At 38.4% G+C, this 22510-nt stretch overlaps 1 protein-coding gene across 1 annotated transcript; it reads right to left on the bottom strand.

The window, feature by feature from the left end:
- Window positions 1–566: 566 nt before the first annotated feature.
- On the bottom strand, window positions 567–4030 carry LOC114320931 (receptor-like protein EIX2). Its single transcript, XM_028268032.2, has one exon. It carries the CDS (start codon window positions 3883–3885, stop codon window positions 856–858), a length of 3030 nt encoding a protein of 1009 aa, XP_028123833.2. The 5' UTR covers window positions 3886–4030; the 3' UTR covers window positions 567–855.
- Between the last annotated feature and the right edge of the window lie 18480 nt (window positions 4031–22510).

Here is a 22510-nt window from a genome sequence, read left to right as displayed (position 1 = left end):
ATTGTTTCTAATTATTCAAAAAAAAAAAAAGTTTTGAAAACTTAACTAACCTAGATAATTAATCAGATAAAATTCATTTTACCTTCTAGTGAATGGACCTGAGTCCAAATGGTGCCACGGTACTACCAAGCATTTTCGATTCAAAATTGTACGTAAGTTTGTTTCGGGAATAAATTGAGAAAAATTTCAAATGTTAAGGACTAAAGTAGAAAAATCTTAAAATTTAAAGGGGTTGAAGAGTAATTTATCCATCTATGTTAGATTTTTAACATTTTTTTTCCCACTGCACACACAATCAATCGTAGAACTAATTACATAAAATATAAGTGAAATAATTAAAGTGAAATTATATATTTTATAATATGTCCCACCATGTGATATGAATTACCAGAATTGTTTCTTTTAGCTATTGAACTGAAATTAAGGGATATAAAAGGTTATTCAATCTGCTCATAGAAATTCAGTGGTTGATGATTAATTTCAAATGGTCAATTTTCTTTTAAATAATTTTTTTATTTTTTCAAGAGATATTATTAATTTAATCAAATTGATATAAAATAAAAAATTAGATAATAAAATTGATACAATTAAAATTATATAAACCAATTTAATACAACAAACAAAATACATAGATCACAAATCTAATTTGCGTGCACGTGCGCACAAAAAACAAAACAAAACAATTAACGCTAAGCACAACATTTGACATAATCTTGGGCTTACCAACATCCACACATAACACAAAGTTTATCCCACATTATATCTACAAACTAAAAATAGGCATACCACCATGACTTGAAGAGCAGCAAAGGAACACATACACCGCTAAGCACAACATTTGACATAATCTTGGGCTTACCAACATCCACACACAACACAAAGTTTATCCCACATTGTATCTACAAACTGAAAATAGGTATACCTCCATGACTTGAAGAGCAACAAAGGAACACAGACACCCCAAAAACCCATTACAAATCCTAATGCCATGCATAGATAAAACCAATCCACTTCAGGTTTTTCTCTTTTGTCTACCTTGTTTCCTCCATTGTTGACTGGTTCGTTATCCGCACTACATTTCTGTGTGAGTGGAGGTCCACAGAGTTTGTTGCCGACAAACCTAGAAACATTAAAGCTCTGGAGTTGGGTGCTTGTTGGAATTTTACCTGACAAGTTATTATAAGATATATCAAGATAACCTAGAAAATTCAAATTTGACATGCTCGAAGGGATTTTCCCTGAGAGTTGGTTTCTTGAGAGATCAATAGAATCCAATGACTTCATGTACCCGATCTTCTTGGGGATCATTCCTGTCAAGTGATTTCGAGATAGATTCACTAATCTCAAGCCCAACAAACTTGTTAGTTCCTCAGGAATCTCTCCGGATAAATTGTTGCTTGAAAGGTCCAAACTAGTTAAAAGTGGGAGAATAGTGCTATACTGATACTCATTTCCTTTTGTCACCACAAATTCATTCTCTAGGATCTGCCCATAATAATAAGAATAATCAATCCAATCACTTGAGTTTTGTATAGTGGTCATGGCAGTGAACTTGTTGACACACCAAGGTATGGTTCCGATCAATTTATTGTCTGCCAGGTCTAAGATTTGAAGAGAGGTTAGGTGACAGAGTTTGGAAGAAATTTCGCCAATAAACCTGTTTGAACGAAGGATAAGAAACTTCAAGTCAAGAAGACTTTTTCCAATCCATGCTGGTATGCTTCCAACAAACTTATTCATACCAAGGTCTATTGTTAGTAACTGCGTACAATTTTGTAGTGATGGAGGAAATTCACCTGACAGACTATTGTTGCGTACTTGCAATGAAATTAGGTGACTTAAGAAGCTTATGGAACTTGGAATACTCCCCTTCAAATTGTTGTTTCTAAGATTGATGACTTCTATTGATTGCCAATTCATCCAACAATCAGGAATTTCTCCTGATAAAAGATTTTCTCGAAGGATAAGAATCCTCAATTCAATTGTTTCATTCGATTTGCCGCACAAGAAGTGAGTCATATCTCCTGAAAATGAATTGTTGGAAAGATCAAGCTCAACTAGATGAGGAGAGATAGTAGGCAATGGACCGCTAAATTGGTTGGAACTTAAGTACATTACTGGGTGTGAATGGTCATCATGTTTTGGAATATATGGAATCTCACCATGGATTTGGTTGTGAGAGAGATTTAAATAATGAATTCCAGAAGATAAGTTCCAAAACCAAGTAGGAATATTACCTGAAATTCCAGTGGATGAAAAATCCAAATATGAAAGTTTCTTTTGTAATTGAAGCCAATTAGGAAAACGTGGATCCAAATGACATGACCTTAAACTAATTTCATCAAGTTGGAATGGAGGAATCCAGTTAGGGCTTACTTTAAAAATCAATAAATTGCTAGAAGCATCTAAAATTTTCAAATTTTTGAGGTTGGCAAAATGAGTTTCTGACATAATCCCTTCCAAAAAATTGTAACTAATATATAGTTCTTCTAACTTCGTGAGATTACCAAGACTTTCAGGAATTGTTCCATTCAATCGATTATCATTCAAATATAATGATTTTAACGATGATAGTCTTCCTATTGACCATGGAAGTGGACCAACAATTGAATTAACTGAAAGATCTAGTTTCTGCAAATTTTTAAATTGCCCGAGATTATCACTGAAAGAACCAGAAAGTTGACATTCACGTAACCTTAGCGTCTCCAAATTATCTGAAATGCATCCAGTCAAACTTCTGAAAACATCTGATATGTCACCAAATTTGTTATATGAAAAATCAATAAATTTTGTGCTGCAAAGACCTCCCATAGATCTTGGTATTCTTCCTTCAATTTCATTGTATGACAAATCAATGTGAATAATAGAAGTCATATTTCCAATGTCATCTGTGATTGGGCCTTGTAAATCATTTCCACCAAGGTTGAGTGATTTGAGACCTTTGAAATTATACAACCAAATGGGTATGGTGGAATTGAAACGGTTCCATGAGAGATCGAGATCTCGAAGGCTAGTCATGTTTTGAAGTCCATTAGGAATTGGACCACTAAAACCACATTCTGGTAGAACCAGAGAATCAAGGCCAGTAAGACCAAACAACCAATTTGGCATCAAAGGTTTGAAGTAGTTTCCGGAGAGATCGAGGACGGCAAGAGAAGTAAAGTTAAGGCCAAGAAGAGAAAAAGAAAGATCAAGTTGGCAGTAACGCAAGTGTAATTCTACCAAAGAAGGAAGCATACTAGTCATTTGCAGCCAATTAGAGGATTGGCTAAGATCCACACAACTTAAATCGAGGTGTTGGAGCAAGAGAAGACCAGAAATCCATTGAAAATTTTCTAGACTCAAAATACTACTAGAACAATGTTGAAGATCAAGATAGTGCAAACTTGTGAGATTCCCAAGTGTTTGAGGAATTACTCCACTAAAGCCAGCTTTAGAGAGGTCAAGATATTCTAGACTCCTTAAAGAACCAATGAAATTGGGGATTTCTATCCCTCCAAAATCGTTGTAGCTCAAGTTCAAGTAATTCAAATCTTTCAAATTGAGCAAAGAAGGATTTAACTTACCACCCAACTTGGGTATGTAATCATTGCACATAAAACCTGAGTAGTCTGTGCATGAACCTTGAAGATGGAGCTCACGGACATGGCCACTAAAATTGTCACAAACAACTCCATCCCATGAACAACAGTCGTCATTGCTAGACCAAGAGGAAAGCCAGCTTGAAGGATCAGTAAGATCGTCCTTGAACCGCAAAAGGGCTTGTCTCTCCTTTGCAATGCAAGACACGGTGGAGTTTCCATTGCAGAAACTAAAATCGAGACTTGCTATGGCAAGAATCCACCATAGCAAACCAACTACAGGACCTCTCATGTGTTCCTTCATATATATGATTACAATGCAGCAAAGAAGTTGTGTGCATAATACATTTGAATGAATATATGCTACGAATAGTATGGAATTTATAGTTAGTGTTTCACAACAAGTGATTGTGTTGTATGCAAAGTCAAGCTCGACTCTTTATTTTATTTTGTTTATTAGAATCAATAAAAATGCTTATATTTATTTTTGATAAAGATAAAAAAAAAAAAAAAAAAAAAAATTGAAAGACAATAACATCAGCTCGTGGGCTCTGCTTAATATTTAAAAAATTAATAATAAAAATGTAAAATAATAATAAGTGGAGCTCACATGCAGGTGACCGCAGAGAAGTTGCAGAAGGGAAGTTTCTCTCTCTCTCTCTCTCTTAAAACCTCCTCCCTAGGCCTCCTTTTGGGCCGGCCGGCCGCCGCCTTTGGCTATGGCGGTCGGCTGGCCTAGCTCTTTCCGGCTGTTGTTCGTTAGTTTTTCTCCTCCAATAAACTTGATTCCCCCATTTTACCCACCTCGGTTTGTTTTGAGTGCTGCGGTTGGTTTTTTTTCTATTTTCTGGTCGTTCAGGATCTTCATTCGTGCGCTCTTTGGTGAAGTAGGAGCTTGAGGGGTGAACTCTGGTTCAGATTGGTGGTCAAGTTTTGATGCTTTGTTTGGGCGGAAACAAGGGCGTCGTAGTAGGTCCAGATCTGTCCGGTTTTCGTTCGTGCGCTCCTCTTTGTGTGAGAGTTTGAGGGGTGATCTTATTCCAAATGTTTGGAGGAGTCCCAGCGTTGGTCGGAGTGTGGATTTGCAATGGGTGTGCGTTAGCAGTGTTGGCTTTTGGAGTTGCAGTGGGTGTTTGTTATGTCTACGGCATAGGCGTGGGTGTGAAGAAGGGAAGAGAAGTTGCAGCAGAGAAGTTGCAGAAGGGAAGTTGTAGCAGGGTTGTTGGAGCTGAAATGTCAAGTTCAGCAAGGAAGATGTAGCAGCATAGGCGTTGGAGCTTTCTTGGGTGGTTGGTCGATGTTTCATACCGGTGTCGGCCCTTGGAGCTGTGGGCTATGGAGCTTTCCGGTGGTGTGGCCTCGGGAGTGTAGCAGCATAGGTGTTGTGTAGCCTTGGGAGTGCAGCAGACTAGGTGTTCAGGTGAGTGGTTGGCCTTGGGAAGACATCAACATTGGCAGTGTAGGCGTGGGAGTGCAGCATAGGCGTGGGCAGTTGGTCTTGGCACAGGCATGGGCAGCATAGGCATGGGAGTGCAGGTGCATTGGGAGTGCAGTTAGTGTTTAAAATTTTTGGGTTACCAACTTGGGTGTTAGAATAGGTTTTTTTAGCAGTTTGGGTGTTTTGGTGGGTTGATGTTGTGGGGAATCATGTATTTTATTTTTTGTTAAGTCCTTCTTAACGTTTTTTGTTTAAAAAAAAAAAATCGTGAGGCCAAGGGGTTGGTTGTATGGTTGCGAGTTGCAGTAGTAGGGGTACTTTGTACTGTCCGAATCTCTCTCAGTGCATTTCATCTTCCTGTACCTTTAATTTCATGTTGATTAATGAAATTTTTCTTTGCTGATCAAAAAAAAAAAAAAAATAAGTGGAGCTCACACTATGCCCGTTTTTAAATAAAATTTTAGAATAACTATCACTATGGGGGCTCGGAGACTCGGGCTTATTTATTTTTATACTTTTAATGTATCCACAAAAAAGTAATAAATAAGATTAAGCCTATTTTGACAATTTATTCGTTCAGTCAAAAAATTAAAAAATTATTATAAAAAAATCAATTTTTTATATATATATTTTTACACATTTTTTTAATAAAAAATTAAAAATTACTAAAAAAAATTCAATTCTCAAAATTACATACTGGTGTAGTAGGTTTTGGAGTTCTAATCCGGTGGATACCTAAATTGTATACGAAAAGTTACAGCAAATTTTATCTTTAGATTAAGAATAAAGCTTTGGACCCCCAGTGGGGGTACTGGGGTCACCTCCCATTGGTCCAAAAAAAAAACAGTTTTTTTTTTTTTTTTTAAAGTTTTCAGCCAACCCCAGGCCGACACGTGGCACTGGGGGGTCACTGGGGGTCATCTCCAGTGGGGGTCTGTAGCATTGCTGTTAGATTAAAATATTAGATAAATTACACTTTATCTCCTTTATGTTTAGTCAATTTTTTATTTTAGGCCTTTAGAATATTTTTTCTACTTTTTAAAAGTGCTAAATATCTTTCACCTAAATGAATTCAAAAAAGTTGGGAACAAAAAAATTAGGGTAAATGAACTTTCTTGAATTTAAAGAAAAAATACAAGCAGCACAACAATTTTAACATAATTATATTGATTTTTGCTTTTTAGTAAAATTACAAGACCAAAACTAATACAAATGGTATGAAAACACAAAGGTACATAAAGATACATAAAGTAAATATATATTTTAGTATAAAAGATATGATAATATTATTTTTATTCATACAACTAGTAGATTTCTGATGAAACAGTCAAGTGTTTTGTAAATTAAAACCTTAGGGGAGCCCAGTGTAATTATGCTAAACTTGTGAGGGCTTGCTCTATTTTTTTTAAACTTCAGGAAAAGTAAATGTAATTTATCTAAAAAATTAAACACAAAATGAATCACAAATAATCACATGATTATAAATCCTACAGTGTAGGATTTATAGTTATAGTGTCTTTAATGTATTTTGTGTTTGGTTATTATGTTAATAGTGCTGTTCAAATTTTTTTACTTTCCATTAATTATAAAAAAATATTTTTAATTAATTTTTATTATATGAAATGTAAAAAATTATCATTTTTCTTTTTTAAGTGTTTGGGTATGCGAGGTGCATATTATATGTATTTGTGTAAATTCTCACAAATATATATATATATATATATATAAATTATCTCACAAAATCGCATACGTGCTCAACATATACATAACTTGTGATTTCTTAAATTTTTATAAATTAACTTACATATATTTGTAAAAAAATGAAAGGTAAAATGTTAATGTATACATAGCTATCTATATACATTAACATATATATATTTGTGAGAATTTATAAGTTATCTCACAAAATCGCATAAGTTCTCAAAATATATATAACTTGTGATTTATCAAATTTTTATAAATTAACTTATATATATTTGTAAAAATCTATGCTATTTTATGCAGTAATTATATATATATATATATATCTATATATATATATTTATAAAAATTTATACACATATTTTTTACACACATAATATATATAATATGCACTTACACACTTAAAAATTATTATTATTTTTTTTATACCAAACATCAACTTATTCTTGGGGTTTGACGTTGTAAGCACCCCACCCCCACTCTCACGGCAAAAAGGTTTCAAATCTCACCCATTCAAAGATCAATTTCCACGCAAGATGTTGACGTTATGAATGGATTAAAGTCACGTAGCACAAAAATAACATATAGATAGTAACGTAACATAAAAATATTTTATTATATGTAATTTATACTTTTAACACAATATAAAAATATGTTGCAATTAATATAACATTTTCTATTTAATTTTGGGATTGTTTGGGGTGTTCTAAATAAGTATACTTTTTGTATTTTTGAACTAAAAAATTGAGAAAGAAAATATAAATGTTTGGATTAACTTTTTGACTTTTTATAGAAAAATGTGTAATAAAAAATTGTAAAAATTAGTTTGTAAGAGAAAATTAGAATTGGGAATTATGCAGCCGTAATTGTTGACTTTTGGTGAATAGTGCTAACTTTTTAACTTTTTGAATAACTTTTTGACTTTTTCTGGACTTGCCAAACTTGACCTTTGAATGTAAATAAAAATTCAAAACATAAAAGTCCAAAGTTAAAAAGCCAAAACAAAACAAAACTTTATGGACCAAAATGAAAAAAAGGGCAAATATAAAGGGAAAAAAGTGTAATTTACCCAAAGTAATCTGACCATCATGTCAGGGTTCGTGGATTCACCATGGACCTTGTCTTGATTATTAAAATCGTTTATTTTATAAAATCTTTTATAAATATCATTTATGGAAAAAAAAAAAAATTTATCCAATAATTGTAATATTTTTATTTTATTACATTTGTCTCTAAAAAAAATGACAAGTAGGTTTTTAAAAATAGACTACTTTTTTTTTCTTTTGAAGCAAACGCAATAAAATAAAAATATTATGATTATCGGATTGATCTATTTTTTTCATAGATGATACACATAAAGAACTCTACAAAATGAACGATTTGAATTATTGAAATAAGACTCATAATGAGCCTCACAGACTCTTATATGATGGTTGAATTCACACTCTTATAAGATGGTCGAATTCAAATTTTGAACTTGAGAAATCTAATTCAAAATTAATTGATTATTTGTTTTTTTAGCTGTGCATAGGCTAAGATTGTGTGTGAGAAATTTTATTTTATATAAGTATAATATCTTGATATTCATTCAATCAAAGTGACACAATTTAAACGTGGTGTTCTTTATAATTTTATGAATGATTTAACTTTCAAAATTTAAATTAGATTGAAAGAGTAATCTTGTGAGGGCTTACTCAATTTTTATTTTAAACTTCAAGAAAGGTTAATGTAATTTATTTAAAAAATTAAATACAAAATGAATCATAAATAATCACATGATTATGAATCCTACACAGCCTAGGATTTATAATTATAGTGTCTTTGTTCTATGTTGTGTTGGTTTTTGTGTTAGTAATATTGTTCAAATTTATTTACTTTCCCTTAATTATTAAAAATATTTTTAATTAATTTTTATTATGCAAAACATAAAAAATTAGTTTTTTTTTTTTTTTTTTTTTTTTTTTTTTTGGGAAGTGTTTGGGTTTGCAAAGTACATATCATATGCACTTGCGTAAATTTTCACAAATATACATAAATTATCTTATAAAATCGCGTAAGTTTTCACCAATATACGTAAATTATGATTTCTTAAATTTTTATGAGTTAACTTACGTATGTTTATGAAAATTTATGTGCTTTTGTAAAATAATTTATGTATATTTATAAAAATTTATGCAAATAAATATATTAGGTACTTACCAATTAAAAATTATTATTTATTTATTTATTTTTACCAAGGATCAACTTCTTGTTGGGGTTTGACGTTTATGAGCACCTCCACCTACCCCACTCTCACGACAAAAATGTTTCAAATCACATGCATTCAAAGGTCAATTTCCGCATAAGATGCTGACGATATGAATGGATTAAGGTCCCTTTTCAATGCACGTAGTTCACGTTTCTTATGGTTCAATGTAAGACAATTATTCCGTAATTTTAAAATATAAATATATAATATTTTATAGTATTATTCCAAACCATGCAATATAACTCAAGCATGCAACATGCAATATAGCTCAAGCATGCAATATATAATATTCCAAACTATGCAATATAGCTCAAGCATGCAATATGGACATTCAAGCATGCAAGGCAAACATGTGACAACATGTAAAGGGACAAGATATGCAATCATTCAAGCATGTCAAATGCAATTAAACATGCAACAACATTTTAATGAGCCAAGTATGTAACAACATGCAAGGCAAGCATGCAACAACATGCAAGGCATGGTCTTAAACCAATATGGGCAGCTCTCAAATAGGTCCAAATCAGCGGCCAAAATGATGCGACAAATACATGAAAACAAACACACAAGCATGCATACACAAGGGCCTAAACATGAAGCATAAGACATCAACTTTTCAAAGCATTGAAAGGATGGAAAATTCAAGCATACAAGAATGAAACATGGACTGAAATATGATCTCCAATGATGTCAAATCACGAGAATAAGGCAAGTAAAGCATACTAGCGACCCATACACCCAAAGCTAGCAAGCTAAAATGCATGATGGCTATACAAATCATGGAAAACATGATCAAAACAACCAAAACCAGACCTCAAGCATGGCAAAACAAAGCCAAAATCTTCATGAGGTTAAGCCAAAACATGTAAGCATGGTGGTCTAAACACAAGGTGAATGTTAAGGCAAATGAGAGGATTTGCAAAGCAAGTACATGAAGCATGTAAGAGCCAACTAAACCAGTAAAAGTCAGAGCTATAACATGCCAAATAAAGCCCAAAAACCCACTGAAACATGGTCAACACATGTTAGAATGAGGTGCTCCTTTGGAAAGCCATGCAAGGGGTTGCTCTACACATGCAAGAGGCAAGCCTTAAATGACAAAAAAAGCTCTGGAAAAGGTTCAAGCAGGCCCTAAAACTCACTGAAAAATGTCTGAACCGAGCTCAAGAAGTGTGCAAATAAGGGCTCCTTTGAAGGGCCAAAAATGCTAGTAAACAAGACAACAAATGAGAGGATCACCCCTCTCCTTCTTAGGATCTCAAAACACCATCCCCACCACTGAAATCCCTCTGGATTTCAATGGTGGGAAGGCCAATGCAAGGTGGTCCCGAAACTCACAAAAAAGACACAAAAATGAGGCCAAACAAGGCCTAAGAGGGGGTAAACAACCCCAAACACAAAAGTGTTCTTAAACAAACTTCAAAAGGAGCTCAAAATAAGACTTTTTTCAGTTTATGGCAAAGCTCGAAAATGTTTGCAAGTATGGCTAATAGATGAAGCAAGATAAAGACCAAAAGAGGGTAAAGTGTGTTACCCTTGTAGCTTCAGCAAAACCAGCGGCTTTGAGACCCAAAAACCTGACCTTCAACATCTGAAAATGGCCTCCAAGATCCTTAGGTTGATGATGGAGGTGTTAGGCTAAGAGTTGGTGTGCAAAGGGGTCAAGAACCAAACAATTTGGAGCTCAAAATAGAGAGATATAGGAAGATATGTATGTCTCTTGCCTTAGCAATTTTCTTCAACCCTTGCTAATGAGGGAGAGGCTCCCTCTTATAGAAGAACAAAGGGGCTTCAAGCTTCTCCAAGAAGCTAGAGCAAAAGGTTCAAGCTTCTTAGAGAAGCTAGAGCAAAAGGTGTAAGCTTCTCTTCGAAGCTTAGAAGGGTTTAAGCTTCTTGAGGAAGCTAGAACAAAGGGGTCAAGCTTCCTTAAGAAGCTAAGAAAGGTTCAAGCTTCTCTTAGAAGCTTGGAGCAAAATGGTCAAGCTTCTTGGAGAAGCTAGACAAGGGTTCAAGCTTCTTGGAGAAGCTAGAGCAAGGGTTCAAAAGGTTCCAGCTTTCTCAAGAAGCTAAAACCAAGGGTTTAAAAGGTTCAAACCTTCCTTAAGAACCTAAAATGAGGGGTTCAAAAGGTTCAAACCTCCTCAAGAAGCTAAAATGAGGGGTTCAAAAGGTTCAATCCTCCTCAAGAAAAAGGCTCGGCTAGAAAAGGTGGCCGATCGACCAAAACAAATGGCCGGTCGACCAAAAATAGTGCCGGTCGGCCATCTCTAATGGCCGATGGCAATAAAACAGGGCCGGTGGCCTCAAGCCATGGCCGGTCAGGTGTGGGATGGCCAACAAGCCATTTCCTACCCTCAGAGGCAAAAACCCAAGTGCCTGGTCCATAACCAAGCACAAAACAGACAAGTCGAGAGGTCTTGAGGCAAGGCGCGCGGCCGAAACCTCCGAGAACTCAAGATGAACACGAACATGGATAATCATTGAGTGTTCAAACGATGACGTCTAAGTCTTGAGGACGGTAAAAAATGGGGTGTCTACAGTTGCCCCTCTTTGACAAAACTCGAAAGTCATAACAATGAGGGGAGTGAATGTCAAAGCCCAGAGACGGCCTATTTTAGACAAGGCCGAAGACTTGGAGAAAGCATACAAGCTATAGATGAAAGATATGCACCTGAGGACGGGGGCAAAATGCAAGACAATGCACAAAGCCGAGCATAACTTATAATCATGCAAACAAAGCTGGAATGAAGCATAACAATGCAATAGTTTTAAGCAAGTAGAAACCAAGCTACATTACAATGCAGAAAGAGTGTAAGAGAATTACTGCAATTCTCACTGCGAATACAGTGTACATGTGTGATAGATACACAAAGCGAACGTGTGACAGATACACAAAGTGAGCATGTGTGGTAGATACACAAAGCGGATGTAGTGTGATGGATACACAAAAAGGTGAACACAAAGTGTGATAGATGCACTAAGTGAACAAGGTATGATAGATACACAAAGCGAGAGTGTGTGATTGATACACAAAGCGAGCATGGTGAGCATAGTGTGATGGACACAAAGAGCGAATGTGTGATAGATACACAAAGTGAGCATGTGATAGATACACTATATGAAACAAAATGTGATAGATACAGTAGCTGAGCGCGTGATAGATACACTAAGCGAGTGTGGTGAGCACAGTGTGATAGATACACAAAGGGTGAACACAAAGTGTGATAGATGCACTAAGTGAACAAAGTGTGACGGATACACAAAAGGTGAACACAGAGTGTGATAGATGCACTTAGTGAACAAGGTGTGGTAGATACACAAAGGTGAACACAAAGTGTGATAGATGCACTAAGTGAACAAAGTGTGACGGATACACAAAAGGTGAACACAGAGTGTGATAGATGCACTTAGTGAACAAGGTGTGGTGGATACACAAAGGTGAACACAAAGTGTGATAGATGCACTAAGTGAACAAGTGTGATGGATACACTAAAGGTGAACACAAAGTGTGATAGATGCACTAAGTGAACAGAGTATGATAGATACACTAAAGGTGAACACAAAGTGTGATGGATGCACTAAGTGAACAGAGTATGATAGATACACTAAAGGTGAACACAAAGTGTGATAGATGCACTAAGTGAACAAAGTGTGACGGATACACAAAAGGTGAACACAGAGTGTGATAGCTGCACTTAGTGAACAAGGTGTGGTAGATACACAAAGGTGAACACAAAGTGTGATAGATGCACTAAGTGAACAAAGTGTGACAGATACACAAAAGGTGAACACAGAGTGTGATAGATGCACTTAGTGAACAAGGTGTGGTGGATACACAAAGGTGAACACAAAGTGTGATAGATGCACTAAGTGAACAAGTGTGATGGATACACTAAAGGTGAACACAAAGTGTGATAGATGCACTAAGTGAACAGAGTATGATAGATACACTAAAGGTGAACACAAAGTGTGATGGATGCACTAAGTGAACAGAGTATGATAGATACACTAAAGGTAAACACAAAGTGTGATAGATGCACTAAATGAACAAGTATGATAGATACACTAAAGGTGAACACAAAGTGTGATAGATGCACTTAGTGAACAAAGTATGATTGATATACTAAAGGTGAACACAAAGTGTGATAGATGCACTTAGTGAACAAGTATGATGGATATACTAAAGGTGAACACGAAGCGTGATAGATGCACTTAGTGAACAAGTATGATGGATATACTAAAGGTGAACATGAAGCGTGATAGATGCACTTAGTGAACAAGAATGATGGATATACTAAAGGTGAACACGAAGCGTGATAGATACACTTAGTGAACAAGTATGATGGAGATACACTTAGTGAACAAGTATGATGGATATACTAAAGGTGAACACGAAGTGTGATAGATGCACTTAGTGAACAAGTATGATGGATATACTAAATAAATAAAGTGTGATTGATACACTAAATGAATGAAGTGTGATTGATACACTAAATGAGTGAGAGTGTAATAGATACACAAAGTGAATGAAGTGTGATTGATACACTAAATAAATGAGAGTGTAATTGATACACTGAATGAAGTGTGATTGATACACTAAATAAATGATCTTAAACAGAACTTCTTTGAATGAACCGTACATACAATATCGTGCATGACTGAGAAAGAAATTTGATAGGTACAATGCATTACAATGCATGATGCTTAAGGAAAGCAATAAATGGACAAAGCGGCGCTTTAGAAAGCACCTCATGAGGTGAGTGGCGGTGAACCGCTCTTCTCTGACGGGGATCTCCCCTTGCGCTCTTCGAACACTTACCTTCAACTTACAATACAAAGGCTCTGAAATACTGACAAGGGTTCTTCACGTAGAACACTTTGGATGCTGCCTTTCTTCCTGATCATATTCACAACTTTCCCTATTCTCCAACGGGGTGACAGACCAGGTTGGTTCAGTAGCCAGAATTGAGGTGCATATACGCCATCTTAACCTATGGGGCTTCCATATAGATTTCAAGCCGGGGATATACCCCTGGGTATTTAAACCAGACTTTTGTCCCGGAAATCCCGAACCTTTACGTTCTAGGCATCAGCCATTCGAACTCTAGTTTCTACCGTCGCAGTTGGTCTCCTAGGAACTCATTGCAAACACGGCCATGATGTCCCTGGCACGAAACGGTACTCGAGGAGAGCACTTCTGATCGCCATTCTAGCTTGAAGCAGACTTGATCTTGAGCTTGAGGTAGAGACACACTCATACTTCGGAGCATTGGCAAGACCTGAAGAGGTACACACGGAATGTAGTCTCGGAACTTACTGAAGTTGAAACAAACTCAGATACCCAACATTTTCCCTCTTTTCTTTTGCTTTGTAGTCTAGAACTCATATAGCTTCAAATAGGTCCTGGTTTTATTGTTCTGCTATGACCTGGGTTGAAACGAATCTTGTTTTGCACAGATGTGGAGAATGGCACGGCACTCGGAGCGCAAAATGATTTTATTTTTTGAAATTGAGAGATGAGTTCTCGACCGGGTATTGAGCCTACGACTGACCATAGCAAAAATGACTCAACAACGGAAAGCAAAAGATAAAACAACCTAAACACATCCGTTGACACTCAAAACGACTCAAAACAAGAATTGAGACAAACAAAGACACAAACACAACACTCGGATGTGTTACAAAGGCAAGAGACCTCTCGATGCACGAGGAGCCAGTTTCTCCGGGTATTGTTTCCCGCCCTTCCTCATTTGTGATTCTCACATCACTCGGCCCTCAGGCTCTGTTTTTCTGAAAAAGAATCCCCTTTTTCTCACTTTTCTCTCAGCGTACATCTCTCTATTCTTCAATCTCTCATTTTTTATCCCTCCCCTGAGTAGTTGATGGATAAACAGAAAGTTGTGGGCTCTTGCCCCTAGCATTCCGCTAGATTTTTCTTCTTGTTCACAGTAGTAAGTTTCTCCCACAGAGGGGCTGCGCTACAACTGGATGTGTAGCAAATCTGCAGCTGACATCGGTTGACGATGCTTTGTTGGGGAGTTTGGACGTGATTAGATCTGTCCAGATGAGGGAGTGGAATATCTTGATCCATTCCAGTTCGTGCTTCGCACTTGACTTGATACCTCATTGCTCGGAGGGTCTGAGAGCTTTCTGCCCTTTTGCGGGTAGCTTCAGTGGTGCCCTTTTCCGGCAGGTATGATGCCCTTTCTGGTAAGTGCGTTGATAAAGGGGAAAAAGACAGAAAACCTGACTCAACTGTGCCTCTAGTTCATTATTTTGACCATTTTTATTTTTGGCTTTCTACTAAAACAATTTTGACCAATATGAGAGTTAGATTAACATGCTTGTTCAACTTTTCTGATTTAAAATCATGCAAGTCAGGCTATGAGCACTAAAAATTTTCCTTTTTTTGGGTCCAAGAAAATGGTCCAGTTTTGGAAAATGAAATACTTTTCGAGAAATTGGTCAACCTCAGGAAAAATTCTCAAAAATCGTTTTGGCAAACAACCAGTGCTCAACGAGCACGGAGCTTACTCTCGAGATGCACAACCTTAGATCCGAAGGATAATTGCCCCTTGCTTGAAAAGAGCTGCATGGCAACGGAAAGTTGCCCCTTGTTTGAACAGCACCGCAGCGCATTGAATGGCAACGGAAAATTGCCCCTTGTTTGAATGGCACCGCAGCGTATTGTAGTCAGTCCTCAGAGTGACGAACACAACCAAATTCTTAGATACAGAGAAGACAAAGATGACCAGAACCATCACATGGACATAGTCAAATTCGAAGTGTTTGTGGCTAGACTTCAAGATGAAGTTGCCTACGTATCCCAAACATGGGAATCAAGCCATACGTACTTCAGGTTAAGGTACACTCGGGTATTAACCTCTCATTTTGTGCTCTAACTTTTGCCAAGGCCGCTCTTCCGGGTTTTCAACCTTGCGAGCTTTGTTTTTCTTTTCTTTTCAATTCTTTTCATTTCTTCTTTTCTTTGTTCATTCTTTTTCAGAATCTTTCATTTCTTTTTCTTCATTTCTTTTTTGTTCTTTGCATTTTTTTTCTTCTTTGTTCTTTTTCTTGCTCTAACTTTTGCCTGGGTCACCCTTTCGGGTTTTCGGCCCAGCGAGCCTCTCAAAGGTAAAAGTGTAGCTTTGTCCATGTCAAATGGTTTTGAGATCTTGAAGCTATCTGAATCCAGGAGAGTGGCCGCTGTTCGCTGATGATGTAGACGTCCATCTGGGGGATGAATTTGCCCCTAGTGTTGTGGATAGGAACTCAGTTGTTCTTCAGCAATGCTTTCTTCTTTCCTCCCTTCTGGGATTTGGCATTCTTGCCGTTCTTCATCTTTGACTCTTCGAGCACATTTGAAATTCTTTTGCCCCTAGTTCGAGGGGTGCTTTTGATTGAGCTTTGCAAGCTTCCTTTGATCACAACTGATCTTCTTGATCGGACTTTGGTGCCTCTTGTTCGAGGGCTGCTTTAAATCTGGCCACATAGGCCTCACATTGATGGTTGACCATTGATCATTCTGATCCCAAGTTCAAGGTTTTGAGAGCAAAGGGGTTGAATCTTGAGGCTGAGAGCGATCCTAGCCTGCACAATCTCAAGAGCAATTCCGCACAAGTCTTCGCAGGACCGCGCAAAATATATTTTTTTAAAATTTTTTAAGAAAACGATAAATCGCTCGCGCTGAAGACAGTGTAGAACCAATCTGGATCAAGCTAGAATCCTTCTCAGTACTCACATTAACAAGCATGATCTCATTCATTAAGCACTTAGCACGCTTGTCTTTCTCTCAATTGATCAAGTTTTGCAAAACCCAAGGAATTCCTTCCTCTTCGTTTTTACCACAGTGTTCAAAAAAGTTTTGAAAAACTCAGGTCCATGTAATGATTTCAAAGCACAGAAAAGACACAATTTTTAGTCAGATGCTGCCATCTCATTCAAAACTTCTGGTACAACTAGCACAAGGCAGAAGCAAACACAAGAGTGTGAAAATCACTGCTGTTCATTCAAATCTTCTGGTGTAACTGGCTCCAAGGTAGAAACAGACTCAAAAGAAAAGAAAAAGACAAACACAAAACAAAGCAAGTGATGTTCGAGGTAACACCCCCGAAATCACCCGACTCCAACAAAACAAGACTGACTCAGTACAACAAGACAGACCCGACTGACTCAGGACAAAGAGACAGACTCAAAACAAAACAACAGAACTGACTCAACACCCAAGTCAGAAACTACAAAACTAGCATTCGCAAATGCTCAAAATAGTGCGTGCCAAACGCTACATCCGGAGTAAATTGAGCGCCATCCGCAGGTGGTTCATCCCTTGATCACATAATCACATTATCCCCCACAGGTTCACTGATCCAATGACGATAGACTTTGCTAGACTGGTTCGGCAATGACCTTGTTGTCAAACAAATCTTGTACATCATGGTGCAGACGAAAGCAGCTATGGGTCTCATGACCGGTTTGTTGATGGTACGCACAGTACTTAGTCTGGTCATGCTTTGGAGGGAGAGGATCAGGTAAAGGCCGTTGTTCCAATGGTTTCAGATGTCCTTTCCGGATTAAGGCCTCTAGAGCCTTTGACAAAGGCATATAAAGTGGGGTAAAAACCCTTTTGACTCGAGGTGGATATTTGGTTTTCTGTGAGCTACTTCTGGACGCATCACCGCTGGTGGTCGCATTCGAACTGCGGAAAAACGCCTGTCTAGGCTGCTCCTTCTCCTGGTCAATAAGGCCCTGCTTCATGGCATCCTCGATCTGTACCCCCATCTCATGTAAATCTAAAAAGGTAGGGAAGGGGAGCACGATCATTTTCTGCATTAGTTTGGGCTGGAGGATGCGCACAACCATCCGTATTTGATCCTTATCCGTTGGCCTAATGGTCATCATTGAGCCTTTGGCTCTCCAGCGGGCCACGAATTCTGAGAAGCTCTCCTTAGGCTCCTGCCTCGTCGTCTCAAGATCACGGGTCGTAACCTCGATTTGCGTATTATACGAGTATTGTGTAACAAAGGCCTCGGCCATCTCATCCCAATTTCTCTTGACATCATATTCTAACTTTGCGTACCAGATGGCCGCCACACCCGACAGGATCCGGCCAAATAATGAAATCTTCTGTAGTCTGGTGAGGCCCATTGGTCATAGTATGTCTGAGAACAACCGTAGATGTACCATGGGATTCCCGGATCCGTCAAAGCTGTCAATTTGTGGCATCTTGAACCTATCTGGTAGTGTCACAGCTGCGTTGGTGTACCCGTCCTCAATGTCCGGGATGGACTTTACCACCTGGGATTTCTTGAACAACTTTTCAAGCTTGCACAACTTCAACGCTATATGGTCTACCTCGAACTCAAAGGGAGAGTCCGATAGGTTGATTGGTGCTTTAGACAGTTGGGGTAAGATTGGGGACGGAACCGGCCCTGTCGGAATGTCCGTACCTTCCTGGACATTTGGCGTCTCCCTGGGTATTAGATCTACTGGTGGGAGAGGAGCTTGGTGCGAAGCAGATGCTCCGGCTTGCTGTTGTAACCTAGTGATTAGCTCTGCCTGTTGGGCCATGATCGCAGCCTGCTATTTGGCAAATTCCGTATGGCGGACAACATCTTGCTGCATGAGTTTCATACTTTCTTGGAGTTGATGCATCATTTCCTCCATCCCTGCCATGTTCTGCTGTTCCGGTTGACTGACTGGTATATCTATCTCTGTGATAAAAACTGAGGCCTCAGCCTGACTGTTCACTGGTGGGGTGGATAAGAGCCACTGATCAGGGAACTACTGAACTGGTGATCTGTGCCTAACTGACCCTTTTACCCTACCTCTGGCAAAGGAACACTGATTGCCCTTGAATTAAATCTCCGACCTGACAAAGTCTATTAGCACAAGTTCGATAAACCTCGGGGGATATTGGAGCCTTCTGAAGCTACGGTTCCCAGACTACCTAGCAAAAAAGAAAACAGAGAGCATCTCAGCCCAATTTCGCCAAAAGCTGAATGAGTGTACTCTCTACTGAATTCTGCCCCAAATCTGAGTCTGATACCCACAGGTAAAGCTGACTCCCAAATACTGATACTGATGCCCGCAGGCCTGATGCCTAAACTTGCAAACTGATACGTGCATTCCTATAGAGACACACTCTAAAAGCACGTAGCAAACAAGTGAGAGCCAAAAACACCCCTATGTTGGGGTAGGGTTTCCCTGTCCTATTTTGTCAGGAGCTAGGGTTTCACTACGCACGCAGCGGTTTTAAACAACCTAACATCGGGTAAGCAACCTATCCTAGCTTGGAATGGTCACAATGGATTCCGAACATGCACTAGGTCGAATGGTCAAAAAGGGTGCCCCGGCAACAACCGGGATTTGTGTTCCCATCGTGGCAGAGCCCGTAACCGGTCAGCCTTATGGCACGCTTCTTAAAGCGAGCCTTCGGTAAACTGTTTAGGAATAGCAAATCGAAAACACGGTGTCCTAGGCGCACCAATGCAAATGCAATACAAAGAACACATAAGTGTAGTCAAAACAAGATATCATGAGTTCGAGTCAAGTTCTCTAAATCCCCAGCAGAGTCGCCAGAAACTGTAGACGTCCCCGCGAACGTCCCGGGGGGAATCCCCCGTTTTGTTCATTGGGCTCACTACAGTTCGGACTCAATGTTGTCACGGTTCTTAATCTGATCTCACAATGTGCAATGTGAGATTGATAAATCACCAAAGAGTCCAAATCCGGCAAATCGTTTTGGAAAACAGATTTTTGTAAAGAAGTGTCAAACATGGACTGCTTTGCCAGATACAGAGTCGCCACCTAAATATTTATTTTGGAGGAATTTAAGAAATCCTGACTCGTTGCCTAAGGCCACGTGTCCGTCATCACCAAAGTTGCCTCGGCTCGGGAACTTGGGTACGATTGGGGAAGGTCAGCTATGAGCACCCCCGCTCGCCCGATCAAAGATCGACTTTTACTAATGATGATATCGAGTTTTGAAAACGTTATATGGTCTTATTCCGGTTATTAGCCTAGATTTACTATGTGATGCACACAGCATATAAGTATAGACTGGGTCGCCGGAATTGGAACAAAACATTTCATGTTTGTTTTGAAAATAGTTTGCTACTCGTAAGTTGGCTAAAATGCAGATTTTGCCACCCTCGGGTGGGCTTAGAAAAACATGGTTTTGCCACTATTTAGTGGGCTTAAAACTTACAGTCAATGCATTTTTCTAATTCAGATAATCTAACCTTCACCCACAGGCATTCAGGCAGATATATCACATAAGCACATAGCCTCATGGTAAGCATACTATCATGGCAACACTCACACACATGCAAGGATGCTAAAGCGTAAATGCTTACCAAGTACGCCAAGCCAAAACAGAAACTAGTTAGTAATCAAATGCATGATCCTAGTTCATGTTAAGATGACTAATACAACGCATGCAAGATGCAACTACAATAGGCTCGGTTATTCTAAGATGGCATATGATGATGCTACAGCTAACACGTATTCAACTTAGAATTGAAATACAAATGCAGTTAGTATGATACGCCGAGCCCGGTGCATGCAATACAGGTGAATGATGCAAACATGCAAGCATAAGTATGTTACTTGAAACATGCCCTAATCTAACCATCGTAAGCTGGTAAATAAAAGGGAAAAAGACGTGGGGTTGGAAGACATGCATCACACACACGCACGCTTATTACATAATTTGCCCTCTCTCGGAGGGTCCGAATAAATAATACAAACCAATTAAATAATTAACTACTCTAGCTAATTAAATATTACAAATCCTTGACTAATTAACAAATTAATTAAACTATTTAGAGCAGTAAAATGGCCTCAGGAAGAGGGATGCATGCAAGCTCGGATTGGTTTCGCCCGGAAATCCATTGCCATGCCACTATTGCCTCTGTCTGCACTGTTTTGCATCTCTGAAAATAGTGCCAACCTCTATGACACTTCTGAACTGCCTTAGAGACATGCTGAGAGGTCATCGACCAAATGAAAAGGCCACCGACCATCTGTAACTGGTCATCGACCATTAATGAAGCCACTGGCAGGATTTTGGTGGTCGGTCAGCACTGCAAGTAGCCGACCGGCCATTTTTTCCTGCAGAACACTGGTTTTGCTACAACAGAGGACAGATAGTGCAAGGCATAGGATTTTCAAAGCAAAATGTTGCACGACCACCCTCTCCATCATGTTATGGACTCAAGGGAGTGTGGCCCTCTGTCCTCGGGCCACCAATCATGCATTTCGATGCATGATGGCCAAGGGAGCCGAAGTATGTAATTTCAATGTCAAATGGAGTACACACAAAACACATAAAGGACCCAACCTCTATCATGGTTGATCAAGAGGCAAGGCATGCATGCAAAATGCAATGCAACAAGCATGCCAAACCATGCAATATAGCTCAAGCATGCAACATGGACATTCAAGCATGCAAGGCAAACATGTGACAACATGTAAAGAGACAAGATATGCAATCATTCAAGCATGCCAAATGCAATTAAACATGCAACAACATGTTAATGAGCCAAGTATGTAACAACATGCAAGGCAAGCATGCAACAAAATGCAAGGGATGGTCCAAATCAGCGGCCAAAATGATGCGACAAAGGCATGAAAACCCACACACAAGCATGTATACACAGGGGCCTAAACATGGAGCATAAGACATCAACTTTTCAAAGTATTGAAAGGATGGAAAATGCAAGCATACAAGAATGAAACATGGACTAAAATATGATCTCCAATGATGCCAAATCACGAGAATAAGTCAAGTAAAGCATGCTAGTGACCCATACGCCCAAAGCTAGCAAGCTAAAATGCATGATGGCTATACAAATCATGGAAAACATGATCAAAACAACCAAAACCAGACCTCAAGCATGGCAAAACAAAGCTAAAATCTTCATGAGGTTAAGCCAAAACATGTAAGCATGGTGGTCTAAACACAAGGTGAATGTTAAGGCAAATGAGAGGATTTGCAAAGCAAGTACATGAAGCATGTAAGAGCCAACTAAACCAGTAAAAGTCAGAGCTATAATATGCCAAATAAAGCCCAAAAATCTACTGAAACATGGTCAACACATGTTAGAATGAGGTGCTCCTTTGGAAAGCCATGCAAGGGTTGCTCTACACATGCAAGAGGCAAGCCTTAAATGACAAAAACAGCTCTAGAAAAGGTTCAAGCAGGCCCTAAAACTCACTAAAAAATGTCTGAACCGAGCTCAAGAAGTGTGCAAATAAGGGCTCATTTGAAGGGCCAAAAATGTTAGTAAACAAGACAACAAAGGAGAGGATCACCCCTCTCCTTCTTAGGATCTCAAAACACTATCCCCACCACTGAAATCCCTCTGGGTTTCAGTGGTGGGAAGGCCAATACAAGGTGGTCCCGAAGCTCACAAAAAAGGCACAAAAATGAGGCCAAACAAGGCCTAAGAGGGGGTAAACAACCCCAAACACAAAAGTGTTCTTAAACAAACTTCAAAAGGAGCTCAAAATAAGACATTTTTTAGTTTATGACAAAGCTCG

This window comes from Camellia sinensis, chromosome 11 (assembly GCF_055761805.1).
Source record: "Camellia sinensis isolate YWXY chromosome 11, ASM5576180v1, whole genome shotgun sequence".
NCBI lineage: Eukaryota > Viridiplantae > Streptophyta > Magnoliopsida > Ericales > Theaceae > Camellia > Camellia sinensis.
Note: the sequence above shows the minus strand (reverse complement) of the source record. Positions and strands in the feature narration are given on the sequence as shown.